A 21,119-nucleotide genomic window follows, 5' to 3' on the forward strand; every position below is an offset into this window, starting at 1 on the left:
AACACTCAAAGCTTGTTAAAGACTGTTGCAAGCCAGAAGAAGTCACAAGCAGAGACCAAGTTTAAAGTGTTTCTTTTAACCTAAGGCACATTTTAAAAAAAATCTCAAGTATCTGTTGCCATGATTTTTAGATACTATTTTAAAACTAAAGTTTCCCAAGCATCTACATCAGGGGTCAGCAAAAATCTTTTCTGTAAAAAGCCAGATAGTAAACAGTTCAGGCTTTATGAGGAAATAGTTGCTCATTTCTGTCACAACTCCTCAGTTCTAAATGAAAGCAGTCACAGAAAATGTGCAAATGAGTGAGTGTACTGTATGCCAATAAAACTTTATTTACAAAACCAGGCAGTGGGCCAGACTTGGTTCAGGGGCCAGCTGTAATTTGTCAACTCCTGGTCTAAATGAAGCTGGAGAGGAACAGCTTTCATTCAGAAAAGAACCTCTCAGTGAGGGAAAGAGACTGAGATTAGGATCACACTACACCCTTCTAATAGAAAATGCTTTTTAAATACAAAACAAGATTAGCTCAGCCAGTTAATCTTTTTATTTCGAGTTTTATAAAAAAAAAAAAGCTTTGAGAAAAATGTGTTAAATCTCAGCAAAGGCAGGAAAACATGTGGATAGCTTTACAATATCAATTTAAACATATACACAAAGGCAAACATTAAGTAGGATGCTAGGGAAAGATAGCACATCGGGGCCTAACTGCAGTTTTCCTTATTGCACATAAAGGTGGCCGATAACTCCAAGTCTTCACTGTTTCACTGTTAAACATATTTTAATATTATTTTACATAACATGTTTATATAACATACTATAATTAATTTTATAAAACCACCAGTTTGTCACTGTTCAATGGAAGTAGAAGACAAAATTCTCCCTAATTACAGTATGTAAGCTCTCTATAAAAAGTTCCCCAGAAGGTCACATCGTCCTATGTTAAATTAACCTATTCTATTTTTTAAATTGCTGTTCAGCTATCAAAGGAATCTTGGTGGCCTTCCCACTGAATAATTTTAATGAACATAGTAAAACTTCCTAAGTAAATTGTACTAGATGTATTTTATGTAAAAAATAAAGACAACCTAGGAGGAGGTGACCCTACTATGAAGTCATACATTGAATGAGTGATTTCAGTGATAAATTGTAAATCTATAGACTTCACACCCACACAACTGAAAATCATTCCTCTTCCTCTCCAAAGCCCACAACTGGAATAATCAACAGAAGTCAACCCCCAAACGTCCATGCAGTGAGACAGCCACCCAGTCACACTTGGATCTTAACTTTTTAAGCGCTTTATCAGCAGATGTAGAGTTCTTCATGCTGTTTACAAGTCCTTTACTATCTGAGCTCCTCCAACATATACAGGCCTAGATCATTTTCCACTGACCAAGGGTCGAGCTCACTATGACATTTGGCATTTCTGTTAACCTTGAAAAGGCGGCCAAGTGCTCTCATGTTTGTTTCAGACCTTTTCAAAAGGCAGAACAGGGAACCCTTCCTTCTCATCATCTCCAAGACTCAGGTAGCAGAAAACTGGCTGCCTGGGTGTTCCATGTGGGCCATGGTTATAGTATACCCTGCTTACAAAAATAAAACTGACATCAAAAACTTTGGTTTTCCTCTTTACGATTTCTGCTAACACTGGGTGACAAGATATGTTTGTTAATTAAAAAAAAACTAGTTACAAAAATTGAAACTGGAAAAATGCTTATTTCTAAATCTTGTCTTGAAAGGATTGTCAAAGAGCCTCCTTGCTTTTCTTAGTTAGACACTTGCATTAGTTTCTAGACTGTTTCTCTTTATGTTGTTCTTATTAGGTTTTAGAAAGGGGGAAGGTCTTTTTCAGGTATCAAAGTGGTGAAAGCAGCATTCAGACGGGTTGTGTCTAAATTCTGTTGGCCACTGGATTCCTTCCATTTACTATGTCAGAACATAGCAACTGACACTGGCAAGCCAGATTCTCCTTTAGAAAACAACAGAAGAGATCAGAACTCAATGATACCTCTAAAATATCTGACAGACTAGCTCCTATATTAACTCACCTACAGAATCAACATCAAAGACATGAAACTTGTCAAGTTTCCCATTTCTGAAGTGAAATAAAAAGTCATGTACTTACTGAATAGCAAGCTGACTTTCTAGCAGCCCTCATTCCGGATTACATTTGACAACAGATGGTAAAATCAGCTTTCTGATGCATCTCTCACAGTGGGTAACCAAGGCAGGTTTCCAAGCGGGCGATTTCCCCTCTGATCATTTGCTGGCTTGCCCTGCCACTGACCTCCTCTAAGTGCGTCAGTGTGTCTACATTTAGAAGTCATTCCGTACACATTAATTATCTGACATGATTACATTAACTTCCACTATGGACAGAGAAAGGGAGATATGATGGGGTGGGGGACGTGAGACAGACCTCTGTTTTGGAAGGAAGTGTTACTTCTTTGCCCTGGACTGAAATGTTCACGGATAGCTAAGATAACATTTTTGGTGTTTTCTAAAATTTCACTTGTCAACCAAACCACAGAGGACATTTTCAGGTCCTCTGTTTGCTTGATGAAACACTTGATGTCACAGTGTGATTTTTGGCTGCAAGGCATCAATGCTTATTTGTGTGGTCACCCCAGTAAGTACCCCGGATGGTCAGTCCATTGAATAACACATGCCTTTCCTATATTTGTTTCCTCGGAAGAAATGCAGCCTGATTTAAATTCCAAATTTCCCTCTCTAGGAGAGAAAGTTCAGACCTCCTTGTAGTCCCCAAAAAGAATATTAAAAGGAATGACAGAAGTTTGGTATCTTCCCTCTCGTCAGTGCTACACAAAAGTTTGCATCTCCTTAATTACCAGCTACCAACACTACCACCACATGACAGCAAAGTAATCACAACCTTCCATTTAGCATGGGGCCTCTGCTCTGGCAATACAAGGGCCCACCCGCTTCCTGAGGAGTCCAGCATGGATGCTGGCACGGGGACAAGTGGAGTGTGCAGAGAAAGTTCACTCGACTGCAAAGGGGACTATTAATTTAATCCCAGGTTAAATTGAAAAGACGGCTTCTCAGAAACCTTCACATTTGATTAGTCAGCAGCTCAGTTAACACAAAACCACCTTCTCCCCCCCACAAATGGGGGCAAAGATAACAGGTTTTTAATCCCCCCTCCCACAAACACTCAAGTCATCCTTCTAAGTTTTCAAATGTGACTTTTTTTTTAACCAGCTGTACTTTATGGAGTACATTCTTGAATTCTGCAGATTAGTAGTACAAGACTCATAGGTACCCAGTCTGTATTATTGATCAATACTCAGTTTGTTACACACAGCTAACAAATTTTTAAAACTTAATTTGCTAGGCCATTCTTTAAGGTTCCAATTAGGGTTCCCTGCAAGTTCTAGACTAAAGGCTATCAACCCTAAGAAGCCAAAACACAGCACGGAAGCCAGGTCCCCACTGATTCTGGCTAGCTGAGGGTAGGGCCTTTTGTTGATATTTTTTTTTAAAAAATGGGCCAGGTAATCCTCATGTGCAGCCATGGTTGAGATCTTCTCCTCTAAAACATCTAACTCTGCTGAACTGTCACACCACCCCCCAACCCAGAACAAATATGTTTAGAGGATAACTTAAGATTACCCTCTCAAAAGAACTTTGTTTAGTTAGATGTACCACTGCTCAGTAGTTTCAATGTGGTTTATGCCAGACTGGCATCAGATAGTTGGCCATGAGTTAGATGGCTTCTGGGCTTTGTGGCAGCCTACTTTTCACAACTCGGTGTAGGCATAATGCTTCTAGAAGTGGAAGAATTTCGATGAATGGCTCACACTCCAGACCCCTGGTAAGGTCAGCATTACTCTCCACATTTTGCAAATAAAAATTAGGACCATAGGTCAGTTAGTGACTTACTCTGATCAACTGAATTAAAAAAAACAACCAAATAACTACAACTCTAGCTAACTTTTGGTCTTGGCAAATCTTCATTTACTCATATTTAAGGTCAGGATAAATGTTTGCAATGAAGACTACAAGACCCTTTGGGGGAAAACACAACGATCTATGGATTGAACTAAGACTAGGATGGGAAACTCAGTGTTTATTTTTTCTCCCTATGAGGACAATTTCTTATAATTTGCTGAAAGTTTCCTGGTAAACCAAAATGACAATAAAGCCTTGACGTTAATGAAGAGAGGGTGTGTCCTACCTAGTTGGTTCTTTTCAAGAACCATCATCAGGGTTTTTCTGTTAGCTGCTTCTCTCGGAAATTAAATAAGCAAGCAACATAAGAGATAAGCATAGTTTTATAAAGAGTCAACTAAAGAGCCAACCAGCCTATTCCTCCATCTCTGCAAAAAACAAGCACACACAAAAGTTCACGAAGTTTACATGGTATGGCTGTCATTACTGAGATAACTCCACTGAATAAAAACTCCTGTAGTGGTTCTGGGCACGGGTACATACACACATCTCCAGCCTTCTGTCAAGCTTAGCCGCTGCTCTCTGCAGTCTGACTTCCTGTCCAGTGGCTCTTTAAGAAAACTGTTTATCTGGCTGTGGGTCATAGGTTTTCTTAAGTCCTTCACTAGCCTAGGTAACCCTGAGTTTCATGGAGTTAGGTACGTTGTTTAGCTTTTTTTCCAATCTTACAAAGCCCATGGCTGACCATAAACTCGAAATGGACTTTAGTGTAGATAGAAAGAGAGGAATAAAAAAATCATTCCATTCTATTATACTAAACCATATGAAATTGTCATTTCTATTTCTTAAAAATGGTTGAAAACCAACAATTTCATATGACTCAACCTAATAATACATCTTTCCTGGTTTGCACAAATTATCAATTGAAAAACTAAGTGTGAAGCAATGTCTTATTTAAAAATTAGCCATTAAAAATGTGACTTAAGAAGGTTCATTGGCTGATTTCATTATGGGTGGACTAGATCGGGCCACTATTTTGTCTGCCATAATAAAAATGCCCACATTTCATAGAAGCAATTTTTAGAAATTGGGTTTTCAAATATACTAGCCCTGAAGCATAGAGACTTGGGAAGAATCTCAAACTTGATTTCTAAGACTTCTCTCAGTATTCCACCTACTATAAGTATGGGCAGGTAAAATCGCTCACCTACAAAGAACCCAAACTAAATTTCAAACAACATTCACACATTAAGCTGGTGCAAGCCTAGCAGATACCAAGAAAATGACACTTCTCTACATGGCATTCAGTGTCAAGACACCTGGATTCTTAATCTTATAGTAGACAGAACCTTCCAATGGACTGAATTATGCTTAACTTTCTACTGATGCCTGCGATTCCACAGGTAGCCACTGAAATCTCGTGCATTTCTTAGCTTAATGTTGGGAATTCTGTTCAGTCTTTAGCACACTATCTGCATTTTTTGCAGCTATTTATTTATTTTGCAGTGAGATTTCTTCCTTTTGAATACTAGCGTACTGCCTCTTACACTACTTGCTGCCTTCTCCAGATCAAAGCACCCCAAAGATTTTGCTGTTATTTCTAAACCCACAGTAGATATCTCAGTTCTATTAATCATTTCCCAGGAAGTCAGCTCATATGGCAGCCTTCAAGAACTGATTTTTGCAGTGATGTCATCATCCGTTTCTAAAGTTTTTCCTGCCTTCAGGTTAATTAAAAAAAAAACAGTATAACACTATTTTGCCTTTGGTTTTAAACATTTCAGTAACTTCTTCTTCATGGAGATTTCCAGAGAAGGAATTATAATTCTTTCCCCCATGTTGAAATGTTCATGGATATATTTTCCACTCTTCAGTCTAGAGGAAACACAGGTAGCAAAAGAAGTCAGGAATCCTGAGATGAAGTTGCCGGCACACAGCCCGCAATGCTGGCGCCTCCACTCAAATTACTTTTTCATGTTTTCTATTCCATTTATTACCAGCTGCCCCTCATCCTTGGAGGTCCAATCTAACTTGCCTTCCTTCACGATCTTTCTTCTAGCCTGTTCTCCCCTCACTCAATATTCCTACAGCCAGCTACACTTGCCCTGCTGGGTATGGATATGAAGCCTCTTCTGTGGGGGCTGGGGGGGGGATCCCCAGCACCTGCCACACCTTGTTCAGATACTGCAGGTGAATGAATTAAGGGACCATTAAAGCATGCTATTTTTGTTTGTTTAACTCTGAACAGCGCACTACTATGTGAAAAAGTGGGAATAGGTCTGCATTTGTCTTTATTTAGAGACACTTGAGCCCCACCATCTGCATCTTGGGTTAAATTTTAAATGTTAAGGTATCTTCAGACCTCAATAAAATAGAAGTGTTAATTCCATTCACTCACTGTCCCACCTCAAACAACACTGGAACATGCAGCCAGCCTCACCCCACAGGTGAGCCTACTCCATTGCTTCAGGGTTTAGGGGGAAAGTCATGCATTATCCTCCAGGGGAAACACTAGGCGGGTGCCCCGGCTTGAAACCTTCTGGTCTCCCATTCCCAGGTCTCGTTCCAGCACCTCCTCTGAGCTGCTCTTTGTTCTCCGACCACTCTCGAGGCTCGTGGAGGCCGTGTGGGAGCCTGAGGAGCCATTGGCAGTCACTGTGCTGTCCCCATAGGTCAAGGTGAGGTCACCCTCGGTCAGGATGAAATCAGAGTCTTCTTCTCTCAGTGGCTCTTGGTTCTGAAAAGTGCAACAAACAACAACAAATGGGAGACAGGAATCTTCCAGAGCTCCAGCAGCGAACCCCAACCTCAACTCCTCTTCTGAAACTGCAGACCATGAAGCTTGCCTGCCTTGAGCCTCTAGTGTGCTACTCAGTGAACAGCACTGCTACCTGGACTAGGACTTGGAACGGCAGAAAGCGGCTCTGAGGTTAAATGCCTGACAGCTTGGGGTTACTGACCCCAAGGGAAGAAGGGGAGACCAGCCTGGATTTTCAGCTTCCCAACCCACAAAGAAAGGAAGGGGTAAGGTCACTGGGCAAACCTTGAAATAGGTTTTAGGTCCTCTCTTCCCTGAGAAGGTCTTCTGGGTGGGCCTCCTGCCCTACACAAACCATCCTAAAACCACCTGGTTTACATTTGAACTATTGTTTGCCCTAGTCAGCAGTGGAGGGAAGAGGATGAAACATTAGGATTTCCTTCCTGCCCCATCGAAAAACCCCGATAGGAAGCCCTCAGGTAGATGAAACAAGTGATGGACAAGGAAGGTACATTTTCTTGAGCAGCTATTATATGCCTGCCAGGAATGTCATATAAGCTCTCATTTGGTCCTTACTCCTCTCCTGTGAAGGGCGCAAACACTCATGTCACAGAGCAGAAAATCTGAGCTAAGAGAACCTATGAAATTTGCCCAAGGTTGCCCAGCTGGTAGGAAGCAGGGTTAGGATTTATGCTGCCTCCAGACTGGTTTTACCCACATAAAGGATGTGAAAAGTCACCCCGTCAGGAAGAGGACTGGCATAGTGTCTCATGCTAAGCAGCAGTTGTAGCAAAACAGACAATGCCGAGTAAGGCAGATATCAGCCAAGTGGCAACCACTTCAAACTAAAAGACAGCAGGGAGAATGTCAGGAAGCAGTGTGAGGTCAGACATAACCTTTCCCTCTACAATGGGTTCAAGATGCAAACCAAGGGGTGGCATGCTCTTCCGCTCCCCCACTGCATGGCTGCCAAACATCGTGAACTTCTTTTTTAAATGGCAAACAGTTTTAAAGATGCTCTTTCTGTCATATTTCCCATCTACCCTGCAAAGCACAACTGAAGTCCTGCATGCTGTCCTCAATAGGGTCTCCTCGGTGCAGGGCCCGAACCTGCCTCCCTAACAGACTTGTGGTCCCCACTCAGTCATGCTGCCCAAAACCATAGTCAGGTTCTCCCACATCCGTGCCTGGATTCACCATAGAGATGAGACCCTCCAAAGGGCAGTGACCTCGACCTCCTTCTCTTCTGGGCACCCTTCCTTGAGGTGCTTAAGTCATAGTAAGTGCTAGATGAATGCCTGTTAAATGCACCGACCTGGGGAGGACTCCTGAGTTCCGCCTACCTCTCTTCTCCTGTCCCAGCCCATCTCTGTGCCCTGACTGGTGACAAGCACATGCCCCTTTTCTGCATTGTTTCTCAGTGATGTTGACTTCTCCCAACTCCACAATGTGACTCCACTTAACCAATGCTCCGGCTTCTTTAACAGGCAACTTCTCTTGCTTACTGCCTCAAATCCTTACTGGAATTGGGCAGGGTGCAAATGTACAATTAAATAAGAATCCTTTAGTCAGGCAGAGTGTGATTCTAAAACTCGTCCCAAACTCCCCAATTTCCTTCCCTCCCGTAGTGTTTAGAAAGTCCTGAAACTCTATCTGCCCTGTGATAGTTGTCTTAACAACAAATGACATCATGTTCCCTGTTCCATTTCTCCCATTCACACTCGTACATGTGCTAAGTAATGTTTTTGTTCATGTCTGTCAAAATACCTCTCCCAGAGCTCTTAGCTCCCAAATTTCAGGGAGAGACTCTCCTGGTATGTATTTCACTCTTCCAAGTTTTGGAGGGACAGAGACGAATCTGAAACAACTGCATATGAGGGTAATTGTGCAAATGTAGCCAATGCCCCACAACCCACAGCAGCATAGAGGAACCCCGGACAGGAGCCCCTTGTAGTGGAAAGCAGGCCAAAATTCACTGACAGGAAAAAACAAGACTGTAGGCTGACCCATTCCATTACAAAATTCATAAGCCCAAACAAATGGTATCCAAGGAAAGGTCATCGAGAAACATGGACAAATAGTAAAACCCAGCAAAGAGGGATTTCCAAGTCAGAGCTTAATGAAATGCTATATGCAAATGATAAAAGCAATCCACTCACTTAAATTCTAGATGACAAGATCAGCCAAAGTTTGGTTAAACTGAAAGTTTATATTATTATATAATTAGCTGTCCACTGCAGGCTTGCTATGAAAATGCAGGAAAATAACCCTGCAAACACCTGCAAAGAAGTATGTTGTGGGAACATGTGCATTTTAAATAACCAGAGGTCATTTTCAGAAGAGGAAGAACACTGTTTTCTAAGTGGATATCAAACCTAAGTGGTTTGGAGTTAGTGGAAATGGTGAATAATTAACACCTTAGATGTCTCCCAAATAAACTTGAAGTACAAATGCCCTATTGGTGATAAGTGAGAACCACGCAACAATGTGTCAAACAGCCATGAGAGCAATCCAGCCCAAGACCCTCATCCAGCACTAAACTCTGAGTGGAGCCCCTCTACTTTCTCACCTTTGGTTTCCCAGTTAAATTTTCAAAGACTCTGCTCCCGCTCTCTCAGCAGCAGGCCTCACCATGTCTGGAGCTGGCTGAGACTCGGGTCATGACCCCAGCCCCAAAGCAGCAGCAGCAGCAGCGTGGAGGGTGACACTTGCTTGTAGCCCAAGTCACGCCATCTTGGGCTGGCTATGGGGAGTCCACTACCCAAACATTACCCCAGGAAGCAAACCTTGAACAGACTCTCAACTGTTGAGGAAAGTACTTTCAATTTAAGTGCCTGGACGTTTACTGAGTTTATGCTGAGTGCAAACTAGTCCAATGCCCCTAATCATTGAGCAAGAGAATAGTTGGTAAGCTTCGGATTAGATAAGGTTTTCATAGAGTTTTAATAGTGAGTTAGTTCTTTTACTACCTGGTATTACATAGACATGAAAAGTGAACCTTATAAAACCTAATTAAAATTCAAAGCTTTAGAAACTGTTTAAAAGACTAGAGCCAGAAGGCAAAGACACATGTAAACCCCATGAAACGTAAGATTGAAGAGTGTAATCAATTGGAGCTTCAATAGTGGGATAAGTGACAATGCCAGGTCAGTGCCCTTTGTCTCTGACGATAAAAAACATCCAAATGGCCCATAGTATCACTTTAGACAGAGGTGAAAACTATTCAGCATTCAGAAAAATACAGCTTTTATTAAGTAAGCTATCAGCAGGATTGGAAATTATAATACTAACTTTTGAATCTATTGGTCTAGTTGTTCTGATTCCAGATCCATTGTTCTTTCCACTACATCACAGCTGCTGATGTTTGGGAGCCCCATGACTCGGGTAAAATGGTTTCTTTGTGGTTGTACAAAATGTATTAAGCCTATGTACGCTGGCCACTTGTAATCATCCTACTGGAAAGCAAACTCTCTGAATTTGGTGTCTGAATAGAACGCAGCCCTAACAGGCGGTACTTACGTCGTATACCTGGGGACTGGTCAGACATCGAGCGAGCAAGCCACACCAGGCTGGGAGAGTGGTGGTTAATGGAGGGCCACTGTGTGTGAGGATCGGCTTTAAGTAACTTTAAAAAGAGAATTAAGGAAAAACGCCTGCAAAGAAAACACGTACCCAATAAAATGTGTTTAGAAATCCCAACAAGTAAATCAGTGACATAGTACCACAAAAAGCCTCTTTCCCCCATTTTACGAGTACAATACAGAAAATACAGGCATACCTCATTTTATTGTGCTTTGCTGTATTGAGTTTCACAGACATTGCACTTTTTACAAATTGAAGGCAAGACCCTCCACCAGCAAAAAGATTACGACTCACTTTATTGTGATAATTGCTTTATTACAGTGGTCTGGAACCAAACCTGCACTATCTCCGAGGTATGGTTGTACTTGTAGTCTGCAAGTCTGAATCAAAGATTAAACAATGCCCCATCAGCCTTAAGTGTTCACTGTTAACTTTCAGGTTGGCCATTCCCAATTTTCAGTTAAAAAGAATATTAGATTAATTAGAACACCCTTCCCCTTCATTGTTATGTTGAATGAGAATTTTGGTTTCAATCAGCATTCTAGCTTTTGACACACAACCAGCTCACGTCTCGCAAACAGGAGACAGTTTGCCTGGAGTAGAGCTATTGCAGCCCCTGGATTCCCTCGGCCATGGGTTCTCTGTAAGGATTCTTGTTAAACCACTGTACTCAGAGGTTACATGGTGACAATGGTCGAGGTGGACAAGACCTTAGAAGTAACCTAGGACAACTACAAAGGAGGAAACTGAGACTTGACGAGGTGAAATGATTTTACTAAGTTCACTCAGACATAAATCTCCCAACTTCCCATGCAGGATTTTTCTTCATTCTACCTGCTGCCCCTCTCCCAGGCTCTCCAACATAGTTTCCCAACCTCGACACTATCAACATTTTTGGCCAGATCATTCTTTGTTGTAGGGGGCTCTCCTGCATTGTAAGATATCTAGCAGTATCTCTGGCCTCTACCCACTAGATGCCAGTAACACCCCAACCTCTCCCCAGGTATGACAACAAAAATGTCTCCAGACATTGCCAAATGTCCCCTGAGAAGCAAACCTGCTGTCAGTTGAGACCACTGCTCTAACATGAAGGTCAACTATTATGAGGGGAGCCCAGTCTATTACGTGGGTTTGCCAGTCTACGGATAGCTGTGCTGCTCAACGCACAGCCGTGTGTTGGAAGCACCACGAAGCACATGTCATATTAGAATACAGCCAGGACCATTTCTGATACCCACAGCCTGAGCAATATGGAAAAGGCGGAGACTCACATGGCCACCGCAAATGCAGGACTGGACAAGAGACTTTAAAGGAAGATGAGAACCTATCACAGCCATCTGTACCCAAGAGGATGACTACTCCAAGCACCATCACTTCCTGTCTTCATTTAGAGCATCACAAGAAAGAAAAACCTTCTCTATAGGAGGAGGTGAGAGACCTTGGGGCATACTTCTAGATGGGAATTACTCAACACAGGAGGATGTGTGAGCTCTGCTAAAGGCTTTACAAACAGAACAAGCCCCCTTTGACCGCTGTCCTCTAACCCCATTCCTGGGAACAGCCCCTACAGGCCTATCAGTTATCTTGTGTCTTTAACTCAGAAGCTGACAGCAGCTGGGTTTGTAGAATGAATGACTAATACAAGAGTCACCGGGGAACCGGAGGCTACCTTTCTGTTTCCTGCCTCAGGCAGTTCAAAGGCAAGCTCTCTCTTCTCCAAATACAGAAGGGCTTCTAACAACTTCATCAAAAGGGAAAAAAATTACATATGTATTTTTAAATATTCAGATTGTTGGAAGGGCAAAAATGAAATATCAAGTGTCTCTCCCACCCAGTGGTCTGGTAATTATCATTACAACTTCATACAATACATTTTTCTCCTTTTTCTTTATAAACTTTAGTCACAGGCTTTTAACTCCCTCCTAGGAAGGATGGCAAATTTAGTTCATTTATTCTCCTGCCTCTTCTTTTCAATTTTTTCCTAATTTTTATTATAATTTTATACTACAGATACATAAAGTTCGCATTCTATTTTATAATTATAAGTAAATATTCTATGGATTGAGTCTAAATGTTAAAAATAAGCAGCATTTGTAATAATCTTATTATATGAATATTATTCACTAACCAAACAGAGTGGTTGGAACACTATTAAAGGAAATGTAATACAATGTCATTTAAACTTTGTTACTCAGAAGAGAACACTTGAGTGTCTTGCTAAATAAAGGATCTTTTAAAATTTATTTTTGATCTTGTTCATTTCTTCTGGTTTACAACAAATCACTGCTTCTACAATGTTGCACCTTTAGTTGGATTTTGTTCTGTTTAATCCTTATGTTGGTTCCCTCCCCCACTTTCATATAGAGTCTGTACAGTGCAAAACTTCCTGAATTCTTGCCTGCCTGAAAGCCACCCTCTTTTTTTTCTTTTCGCTTATTTTTGATTAACAGTTTGGGTGTAGAAGTCTAGCCTCAGACTTTCTCTTTTCATCCCACAACTTTGATAATGCACAATGAAATTTGAACATTCGATTTTGCTGATGCCACGTCTGATTCTTGCCCTTTGAAGGCTGACAGTTTTTCTCTTTGGCAGCCTTGAAGAGTCCTACTTTTCCTCCTGTAGTTAGGGCATGCTATAACATGTCCATTCGTTCTGGTCACACTAAGTAGGCCCTTGCACTCTGGAGACATGTATCTTTCCTTAGCTAAGGGACATTTTTCTTCCATTATTTCTTTGGTACTTTTTTTCCTCCATGGTCTCTATCTTCTCCTTTCAGATCCTGCTAAATGACTGTGGACCATCTGGGTCTAACCTCAAGATCTTAAAACTCTTCTCTTACACATCCCTTTTTATTTGAATTCTTAGAGATATTTTTCCCCTCAACTTTATCTTCCAGATCAATTATTTGATCTTCACCATGTAATTAAACTACTTATTACATTTTTTTGGTTAATTTCAGGAACTTTACTTTTAATTTCCAAGAGTTTCTTCTTGTTTGCTCCTTTTTTAAACAACCTATTCTTAAACCGTGACTGGAAAAACCTCTCAACTCTAAGGCTTTTATCAGAAAAATTTTAATATATTTGGGATTGTTTAATTACTTCGGCATCCCCACCCTCATGTCTTTACTCAGTTTCTCAGTTCATCAGGCAGGTGAGGATTCCTACCACACCAAAGTGAGGAGGTGGTTTACTCTGGGGCAAAAAATCTTTGATGGCTTCAAGATCTGTTTCTCTACCAAGCCCTCCCCAGGCAGTGTCCCTATTTTCTTTAGAGAGCTATATAGCCTAAAGAAAAATTTAACAGCTACAAAGTAGATCCGTTGACACAGAATATACCTGTTGCAGCTGTTCTAACAACATTCTTTAATAAATCACCTGGACAAACTGGCTCAAGATTCACTTTTGTCCTGGACTAGTTTTTTCTGCTAAAATTCCCTCTACCTTTGGTCTTCCAAGTAGTCAAAAATATCTCCTCTGTGATTCCAATGAGCCTGGGGAGAAAAGGGAGGTATATGTGTGCACTGGGCCTCTCATCTTAATTTGGAAGCCTGTCTATCCCATTTCCAGGCTAGTGCACGGAAGGAGCTACCACACTGCCTCTTGCCAGCCTGTGGGGTGCATTCATGTCCAGCTGAACTCTCCTCTGATGCAGCCAATGCCCACTTTTTCTTGTTTGATCATCTATGGAGCCAAAGAATCATGGGCACCTTCCTCATCTAATTTTTCAAACATGTGCCTGCTTACATTCCTTTTAGTTTCTCTGCTCCAAACTAAAAAAGTGGAAATCCCAAAGTCACTAAAATTTACTTTCAGATGAGACTTTAGAGATCATCCTGTTACTCTTCAAAGAATCAATTTCTCCCCTCCCAGCTTTATTGAAGTATGATTGACAAATAAAAATTATACATATTTAAGGTATACAACGAGATGTTTAAATGTATGTATAAGTTGTGAAATAATTACCATGATCAAGCTAACAAACATCGCCATCACCTCACATGGTAACCATTTTCTCTCTCTCTCTCTCTCTCTCTCTCTCTCTCTCTCTCTCTCTCTGTGTGTGTGTGTGTGTGTGTGTGTGTGTGTGTGTGGTGAGAACACTTACGATTTACTCTCATAAAATGTCAGTACACAATACAGTATTAACTATAATCATCATGCTGTACATTAGAGCTCCACAAATTATTCACCTTACAACTGAAAGTTTGTACACTTTGACTAACATCTTTCCATTTCTCCCACTTCCCAGCCCCTGGCACAACTTCCATCCTACTCTCTGTTACTATGAGTTTGACTTTCACAGATTCAACCAATAAGTGAGATCATGCAGTATTTGTATTTCTACACCTGGCTTATTTCACAGCATGTCCTCCATGTTTATCCATATTGTCCCAAATGGCAGAATTTGCTTCATTTTTAAGGCTGAATATTATTCCACTGCATATATACACATTTTCTTTATCCATTCATGCATTGACTGACACTTAGGTTGTTTCCATATCATCACTACTGTGAATAATGATACTCTGAACATGGGAGTGCAGACAGCTCTTCAAGATAGTGATATTATGTCCTTTGGATATATACCCAGAGGTGGGATTACCAGAACATATGATAGTTCTATTTTTAATTTTTTGAGGAACCTCCATACTGTTTTCTATAATAGCTGTACCAATTTATATCCCCACCAACAATATAGACGGGTTCCTTTTTCTCTCCATTTTCCCAACACTTGTTATCTTTTGACCTTGATAATAGCCATACTAATAGGTATGAGGTGGTGGTATCTCACTGTGGTTTTGATTTGCATTTTCCTGATGATGCTGAGCATCTTTCCATGTACCTGTTGGTTACGTGTACGTCTTCTTTGGAAAAATGTCTATTCAGGCCCTTTCCTATTTTCAATTGGTTACTTGTTTTTCTGCTAATAAGTTGTACGGATTCCTTATTTTAGATATTAATCCCTTATCAGATATACGGTTTACAAATATTTTCTGCATTCAATAGGTTGCCTTTTCATTTTGTTGACGATTTCCTTTGCCGTGCAGAAATTTTGAAATTTGATATATTCTCATTTGTGTTGTTTTTACATTTGTTGCCTATGCTTTTGGTGTCAAATCCAAAAAATCATTGCCAAGACCAAAGTCAAGGAGCTTTCTCCCTATGTTTTCTTCTACGAGTTTTATAGTTTTAGGTCTTACATTTAAATTTTTCATCTATTTTCAGTTGATTTTGTGAGTGGTGTAAGATGGGGTCCAGTTTTATTCTTTTTTTCTGTGGATATTGAGTTTTTCCAACACAATTACTAAAGGACTGTCCTTTCTCCGTTGTGTTTTCTTGGCACCTTGGTCAAAGATCAGTTGACCCTATATGTGAGGGTTTATTTCTGGGCTCCCTATTCTGTTCCATTGGTCTGTGTGTCTGTTTTTATGCCAATACTGTTTTGAGTACTATACCGTTGCAATATAATCTGAAATCAGGAAGTATGATGCCTCTAGCTTTGTTCTTTTGGTTTAATATGGCTTAAGTTTTTCAGAATCTTTTGTGGTTCCATATGAATTTTAGGATTGTTTCTTCTTTTTCTGTGAAAAATGCCATTAGAATTTTGATTGTGATTGTATTGAATCTGTAAATCACCTTCAGAAGTATGGACAATTTATCCTTGAACACAGATACCTTTCCATTTACTTGCGTCGTCTTCAATTTCTTTCATCATTTTTTTTTTCAGTTTTCAGTGTACAGATCTTTACCTGCTTAAATTTATTCCTAAGTATTTTATTATTTTTGATGCTACTGTAATGAAATTGTTTCCTTAATGTCTTTTTTGACTAGTTCATTGTTAGTGTATAAAAATGTAACTGATTTTTGTATGTTAACTTTATATCCTAGGGGCGGCTGGGTGGCCCAGGTGGCTCAGGTGGTTGGAGGGCTGTGCTGCTAACACTAAAGTATCTGGTTTCGATTCCCACATGGGCCAGTGAGCTGTGCCCTCTACAGCTAGATTGAGAATAATGGCTCGACCTGGAGCTGGGCTGCTGTGAGCGGTCGGCTGGCAGCCAGCGACCTACTGACTCAGCCGGGTAGAGCACAATGATCATAATACCAACATGGGCCAGTGAGCTGCATCTTCCATAACTAGACTGAGAAACAATGGCTTGACTCGGAGGTGGGGGTGGGGAAGAGGGAGGAGGGGAAGTGGGAAGAGGGGAAAAAAATTATATCCTGCAAATTTACTGAATTTGTTTGTTAGTTTAAAACATTTTTAGTGTAGTCTTTAGGGTTTTCTATGTATAAGATCATGTTGGATGACATAAAAATGGCAGTGTGACATGAGCCTCTTGAAAGCTCCCTTGGAATTTACAACAAACTGAACAACTATAATTTCACAAAGGACTCACTGCACAAAACACGCAAAACTAAGATGTGCCTTACTGAAATCATCTAAAGGTGGGCAAATTGCGCGAGCAGGGGAGGAGGGAAGGGAGAAGTGCGGAGACGGGGCTGCGCAAGACACAGACCTAGCTCGATGCTCCAAGATCGCTGCATTCCGTAACTACCGCAGCTGGGGGAGAGGGAAGAACTAGATCTGCTAGGGCATGGCTTATGGCCAACAGGGCTGAGAGGACAGCATATAATACGGCTGAACCCAATACTCATGGCAGAGACGTCTGAGCAAAGACTGAGGGAAGAAGGCTCAAAACAGTGGTTTAAGACCTCATTGCTGACCACAGAACAGAAGCCTTAGGCAGTGAGACTAGCCATCCCTTCCCTACCCTCCCAGAGCTCGCCCTGCCCCCATCTGCCCAGTGATAGAAGCAGAACAGTAGCAGTGTCAGATCAAAATAACAGAATATTTGAACTTCTGAAAACTGTGTTCCACAGACACGGACTCGCATCCCAACTAGGTATGACAAAGGGGAGGGAGCCATAAAAGCGGGACTGGCTGTGGTGGTCCTCATCACCATTGCTTTGGGTCACCTCTCACAACCCACCCCGCCCAATCCACACCTATCTGGGCAGATACTTGCAGGAATAAACAGAGCAGCTGAAAAACTCAGGCTCTGAATCTGGTGCAGGAAGAGCTTTGGAACTTCAGAAACTCTCCACACCCCCTGACGGACGTGGTGGCTATGACCCAGGTGAACTGTTTACAGAGGAGAAGCCCACCTTCCAGGAAATTGCCCCCATCATGTGAGAAGCCAGAATAGGACAGAGAAAACGTAACACTACAGTATGAGAGAGAATAAAAGGCTACAGTCAAGAGAAAATAAAATTCTACCAACACCTACTGGAAAACAAAAGAAAGACCTCTGTCTATCAACCTGTTGCAAAACCCACTCCTATAGACATCTAGGAAGAGAAATAATAAATCATTAATGGCCATGAATAACCAAGGTAACAAGAAGCTCAGAAAGAAAGTGAAAAGTCTGCAGAAAATGAATTAAAAGACATGGAAATATGTGACTTAAATGACAGAGAATTCAAGATCGCAGTTCTGAAAAAACTCAACGAGATGCAAGAAAACACAGACAGGCAGTTTAATGAACTCAGAAACACAATCAAAGAACAAAATGAACATTTACCAAAGAGATTAAAATTTTAAAAAATAACCCAATAGGATTTCTGGAGATTAAGAACTCAATAAAAGAAATGAAGAATGAAATAGCCAGCTTAGGTAGTAGAGTTGACCAGATGGAGGAAAGAATCAGTGACATCGAAGATAGAAATCTGGAAATGACATGGATAGAAGAAAGAGACTTGAGACTTAAAAGAAATGCAAGAACTCTACAAGAACTTTCTAATTCCATCAGAAAGAGCAATATAAGAATAATGGGCATACCAGAAGGAGAAGAAAGAGAGAAGGGAACAGAGAGTATATTCAAACAAATAGTCGATGAGAACTTCCCAAACTTGTGGAAAGAACTGGATCCTCAAATCCAAGAAGCAAATAGAACACCTAATTACCTCAACCCCAACAGGCCTTCTCCAAGGCACATTGTATTGAAGCTGTCAAAAATTAACGACAAAGAAAGAATCCTCAAGGCAGCCAGGGAAAAGAAGACGGTAACCTACAAAGGAAAGCCCATTAGATTATCATCAGATTTTTCAGCAGAAACTCTACAAGCCAGGAGGGAGTGGAATCAAATATTCAAACTATTGAAAGAGAGAAATTATGAGCCAAGAATAATATATCCAGCAAAGATATCCTTTAGATATGAAGGAGGAATAAAGACCTTTCCAGACATACAGAAGCTGAGGGAATTTTCTAACACATGACCTGCACTACAAGAAATACTGAAGGAGGCTATTCGACCAGCATAAGTAGGGATAATTTGTGACAACCAAAACATAAAAGGGGGAAAGTAAAGTCCTGAACTGGAATATGGGAATGGAGAAAGTAAGCATGCTGAAGAAAATGGAATACTCTAAATATCAAACTTTCTTTTACATAAACTTAATGGTAACCACTCAAAAAAAAAATCCAGAACTGAAATATATAATGTAATAAAAGAAGAAACAGAGGGAAAAATCATAGAATACTACCACACAGAAATAATAGACAACAACAAAAAGGCAAAGAAACAATGGAGACACAGTCTTACCAGAAAACCAAAGATAGAATGATAGGAAATCCTCACATATCAATAATCACCCTAAATGTAAATGGACTGAACTCACCAATAAAAAGGCACAGAGTAGCAGATTGGATCAAAAAACTAAACCCAACCATATGCTGCCTCCAAGAGACACATCTCAGCTACAAGGACAAATATAGACTCAAAGTGAAAGGATGGAAATTGACACTCCAAGCAAATGGCATCCAGAGAAAAGCATGTGTAACCATAATGATATCAGATGAAACAGACTTCAGGATAAAAAAGGTAACAAGAGACAAAGATGGACATTTCATAATGATAAAGGGGACTATACAACAAGAAGACATAACAGTCATCAATATTTATGCCCCCAATCAGGGAGCACTGAAATATACCAAGTAACTACTAACAGAACTAAAGGGAGAAATTGACCAAAGCACAATTATAGTAGGGGACCTAAATACATCATCAACAACTATGGATAGATCATCCAAACAGAAAATAAATAATGAAATAGCAGCCCTAAATGACACATTAGATGAAATGGACATAATTGACATTTATTGAGCACTTCATCCTAAAACATCAGACTATACATTTTTTTCTAGTGTACATGGAACATTCTCAAGGATAGACCATATATTGGGACATAAAACTAGCCTCAGCAAATGTAAGAAGATTGAAATCATACCAAGCATATTCTCTGATCACAAGGCTTTGAAATTGGATATCAACTGCAAAAAGAAAGCAGGAAAAACAAATATGTGGAGATTAGACAACATACTTTTAAAGAATGACCAGGTCAAAGAAGAAGAAAGAGGAGAGGTCAGATTATACACAGAAACAAATGAGAACGAAAATATATCCTACCAAAATTTTTAGGATGCAGCAAAAGCAGTTTTAAGAGGGAAATTTATATTACAGGCCCATCTCAAGAAACAAGAAAAATCCCAGATAAATAACCTCATGTTACACCTTAAACAACTAGAGAAAGAAGAGCAAATAAAAACCAAGGTCAGCAGAAGAAAGGAAATAATAAAAATCAGAACAGAACAAAAAAGAGATAGAGAACAAAAGGCAATAGAAAAACAATGTGACAAAGAGCTGGTTCTTTGAAAAGATTAATAAAATTGACAAACCCTTGGCTAGACTCACTAAGATAAAAGAAAAAAACACAAATAAACAAATCAGGAAAAGAAAGAGGGGAAGTTATCATGGATGCCACAGAAATACAAAGGATCATCCAAGAATACTATGAAGGACTATATGCCACCAAATTCAATAACCTAGAAGAAATGGACAAGTTCTTAGAAACATATAGCCTTCCTAGGCTGAATCATGAAGAACTGGAAAATCTAAATAGACTGATCACCAGTAAGGAAATTGAATCAGTCATCCAAAACCTTCCCAAAAGCAAAAGTCCAGGACCAGATGGCTTCACTAGTGAATTCTACCAAACCTTCAAAGAGGATCTAATACCAATCCTGCTCAAACTCTTCCAAAAATTGAAGAAGAGACAATACTCCCTAACTCATTTTATGAGGCCAACATTACCCTGATACCAAAACCTGGTAAGGATAACACAAAAAAAGAAAACTACAGACCAATATCTCTGATGAATACAGATGCAAAAATCCTAAACAAAATTCTAGCAAATCGAATGCAACAATGCATTACAAAATTATTCATCACGACCAAGTGGGGTTCACCCCAGGGCACAAGGATGGTTCAACATACGCAAATCCATCAATGTGATACATCACATAAACAAAATAAAGGACAAAAATCATATGATTATATCAATTGATGCAGAAAAAGCATTTGACAAGATACAACATCCATTTATGATTAAAACACTTAATAAAATAGGTATAGAAGGAAAATACCTTAACATAATAAAGGCCATATATGACAAACCCTCAGCTAATATCATAATTAATGGTGAAAAACTGAAGCCCTTTGCTCTACGTTCAGGAACACGACAGGGCTGTCCCCTATCACCTCTGCTTTTCAACATAGTGTTGGAAGTCCTCACCAGAGCAATCAGGCAAGAGAAAGAAATAAAAGGCATCCAAATTGGGAATGAAGAAGTTAAATTGTCACTCTTTGCAGATGATATGATGCTATATATAGAAAACCCTAAAGACTCCACCAAAAAGCCATTTAGAAACAATAAACGAATACACTAAAGTTGCTGGCTACAAAATCAACATACGAAAGTACATGGCATTCCTATATACTAACAATAAAATCTCAGAGAAAGAAATG

The 21,119-nt window shown here is 40.2% G+C and overlaps 1 protein-coding gene across 2 annotated transcripts in view; it reads right to left on the bottom strand.

Moving 5' to 3' along the window:
* Positions 1–526: 526 nt before the first annotated feature.
* SLC9A7 (solute carrier family 9 member A7) overlaps positions 527–21,119 on the bottom strand; it is a 151,031-nt gene continuing 130,438 nt past the window's right edge. For both annotated transcript variants that reach the window (XM_019717411.2, XM_019717412.2), the window contains 2 exons: positions 10,190–10,295; positions 527–6,649 (listed from right to left, as the gene is read on the bottom strand). In XM_019717411.2, the coding sequence (XP_019572970.1) occupies positions 6,398–6,649; positions 10,190–10,295 (358 nt within the window). In that variant the 3' untranslated portion in view covers positions 527–6,397. The remainder of the gene's footprint in view (positions 6,650–10,189; positions 10,296–21,119) is intronic.

Source organism: Rhinolophus sinicus, chromosome X (genome assembly GCF_036562045.2).
Source record: "Rhinolophus sinicus isolate RSC01 chromosome X, ASM3656204v1, whole genome shotgun sequence".
In the NCBI taxonomy this organism is placed as follows: domain Eukaryota; kingdom Metazoa; phylum Chordata; class Mammalia; order Chiroptera; family Rhinolophidae; genus Rhinolophus; species Rhinolophus sinicus.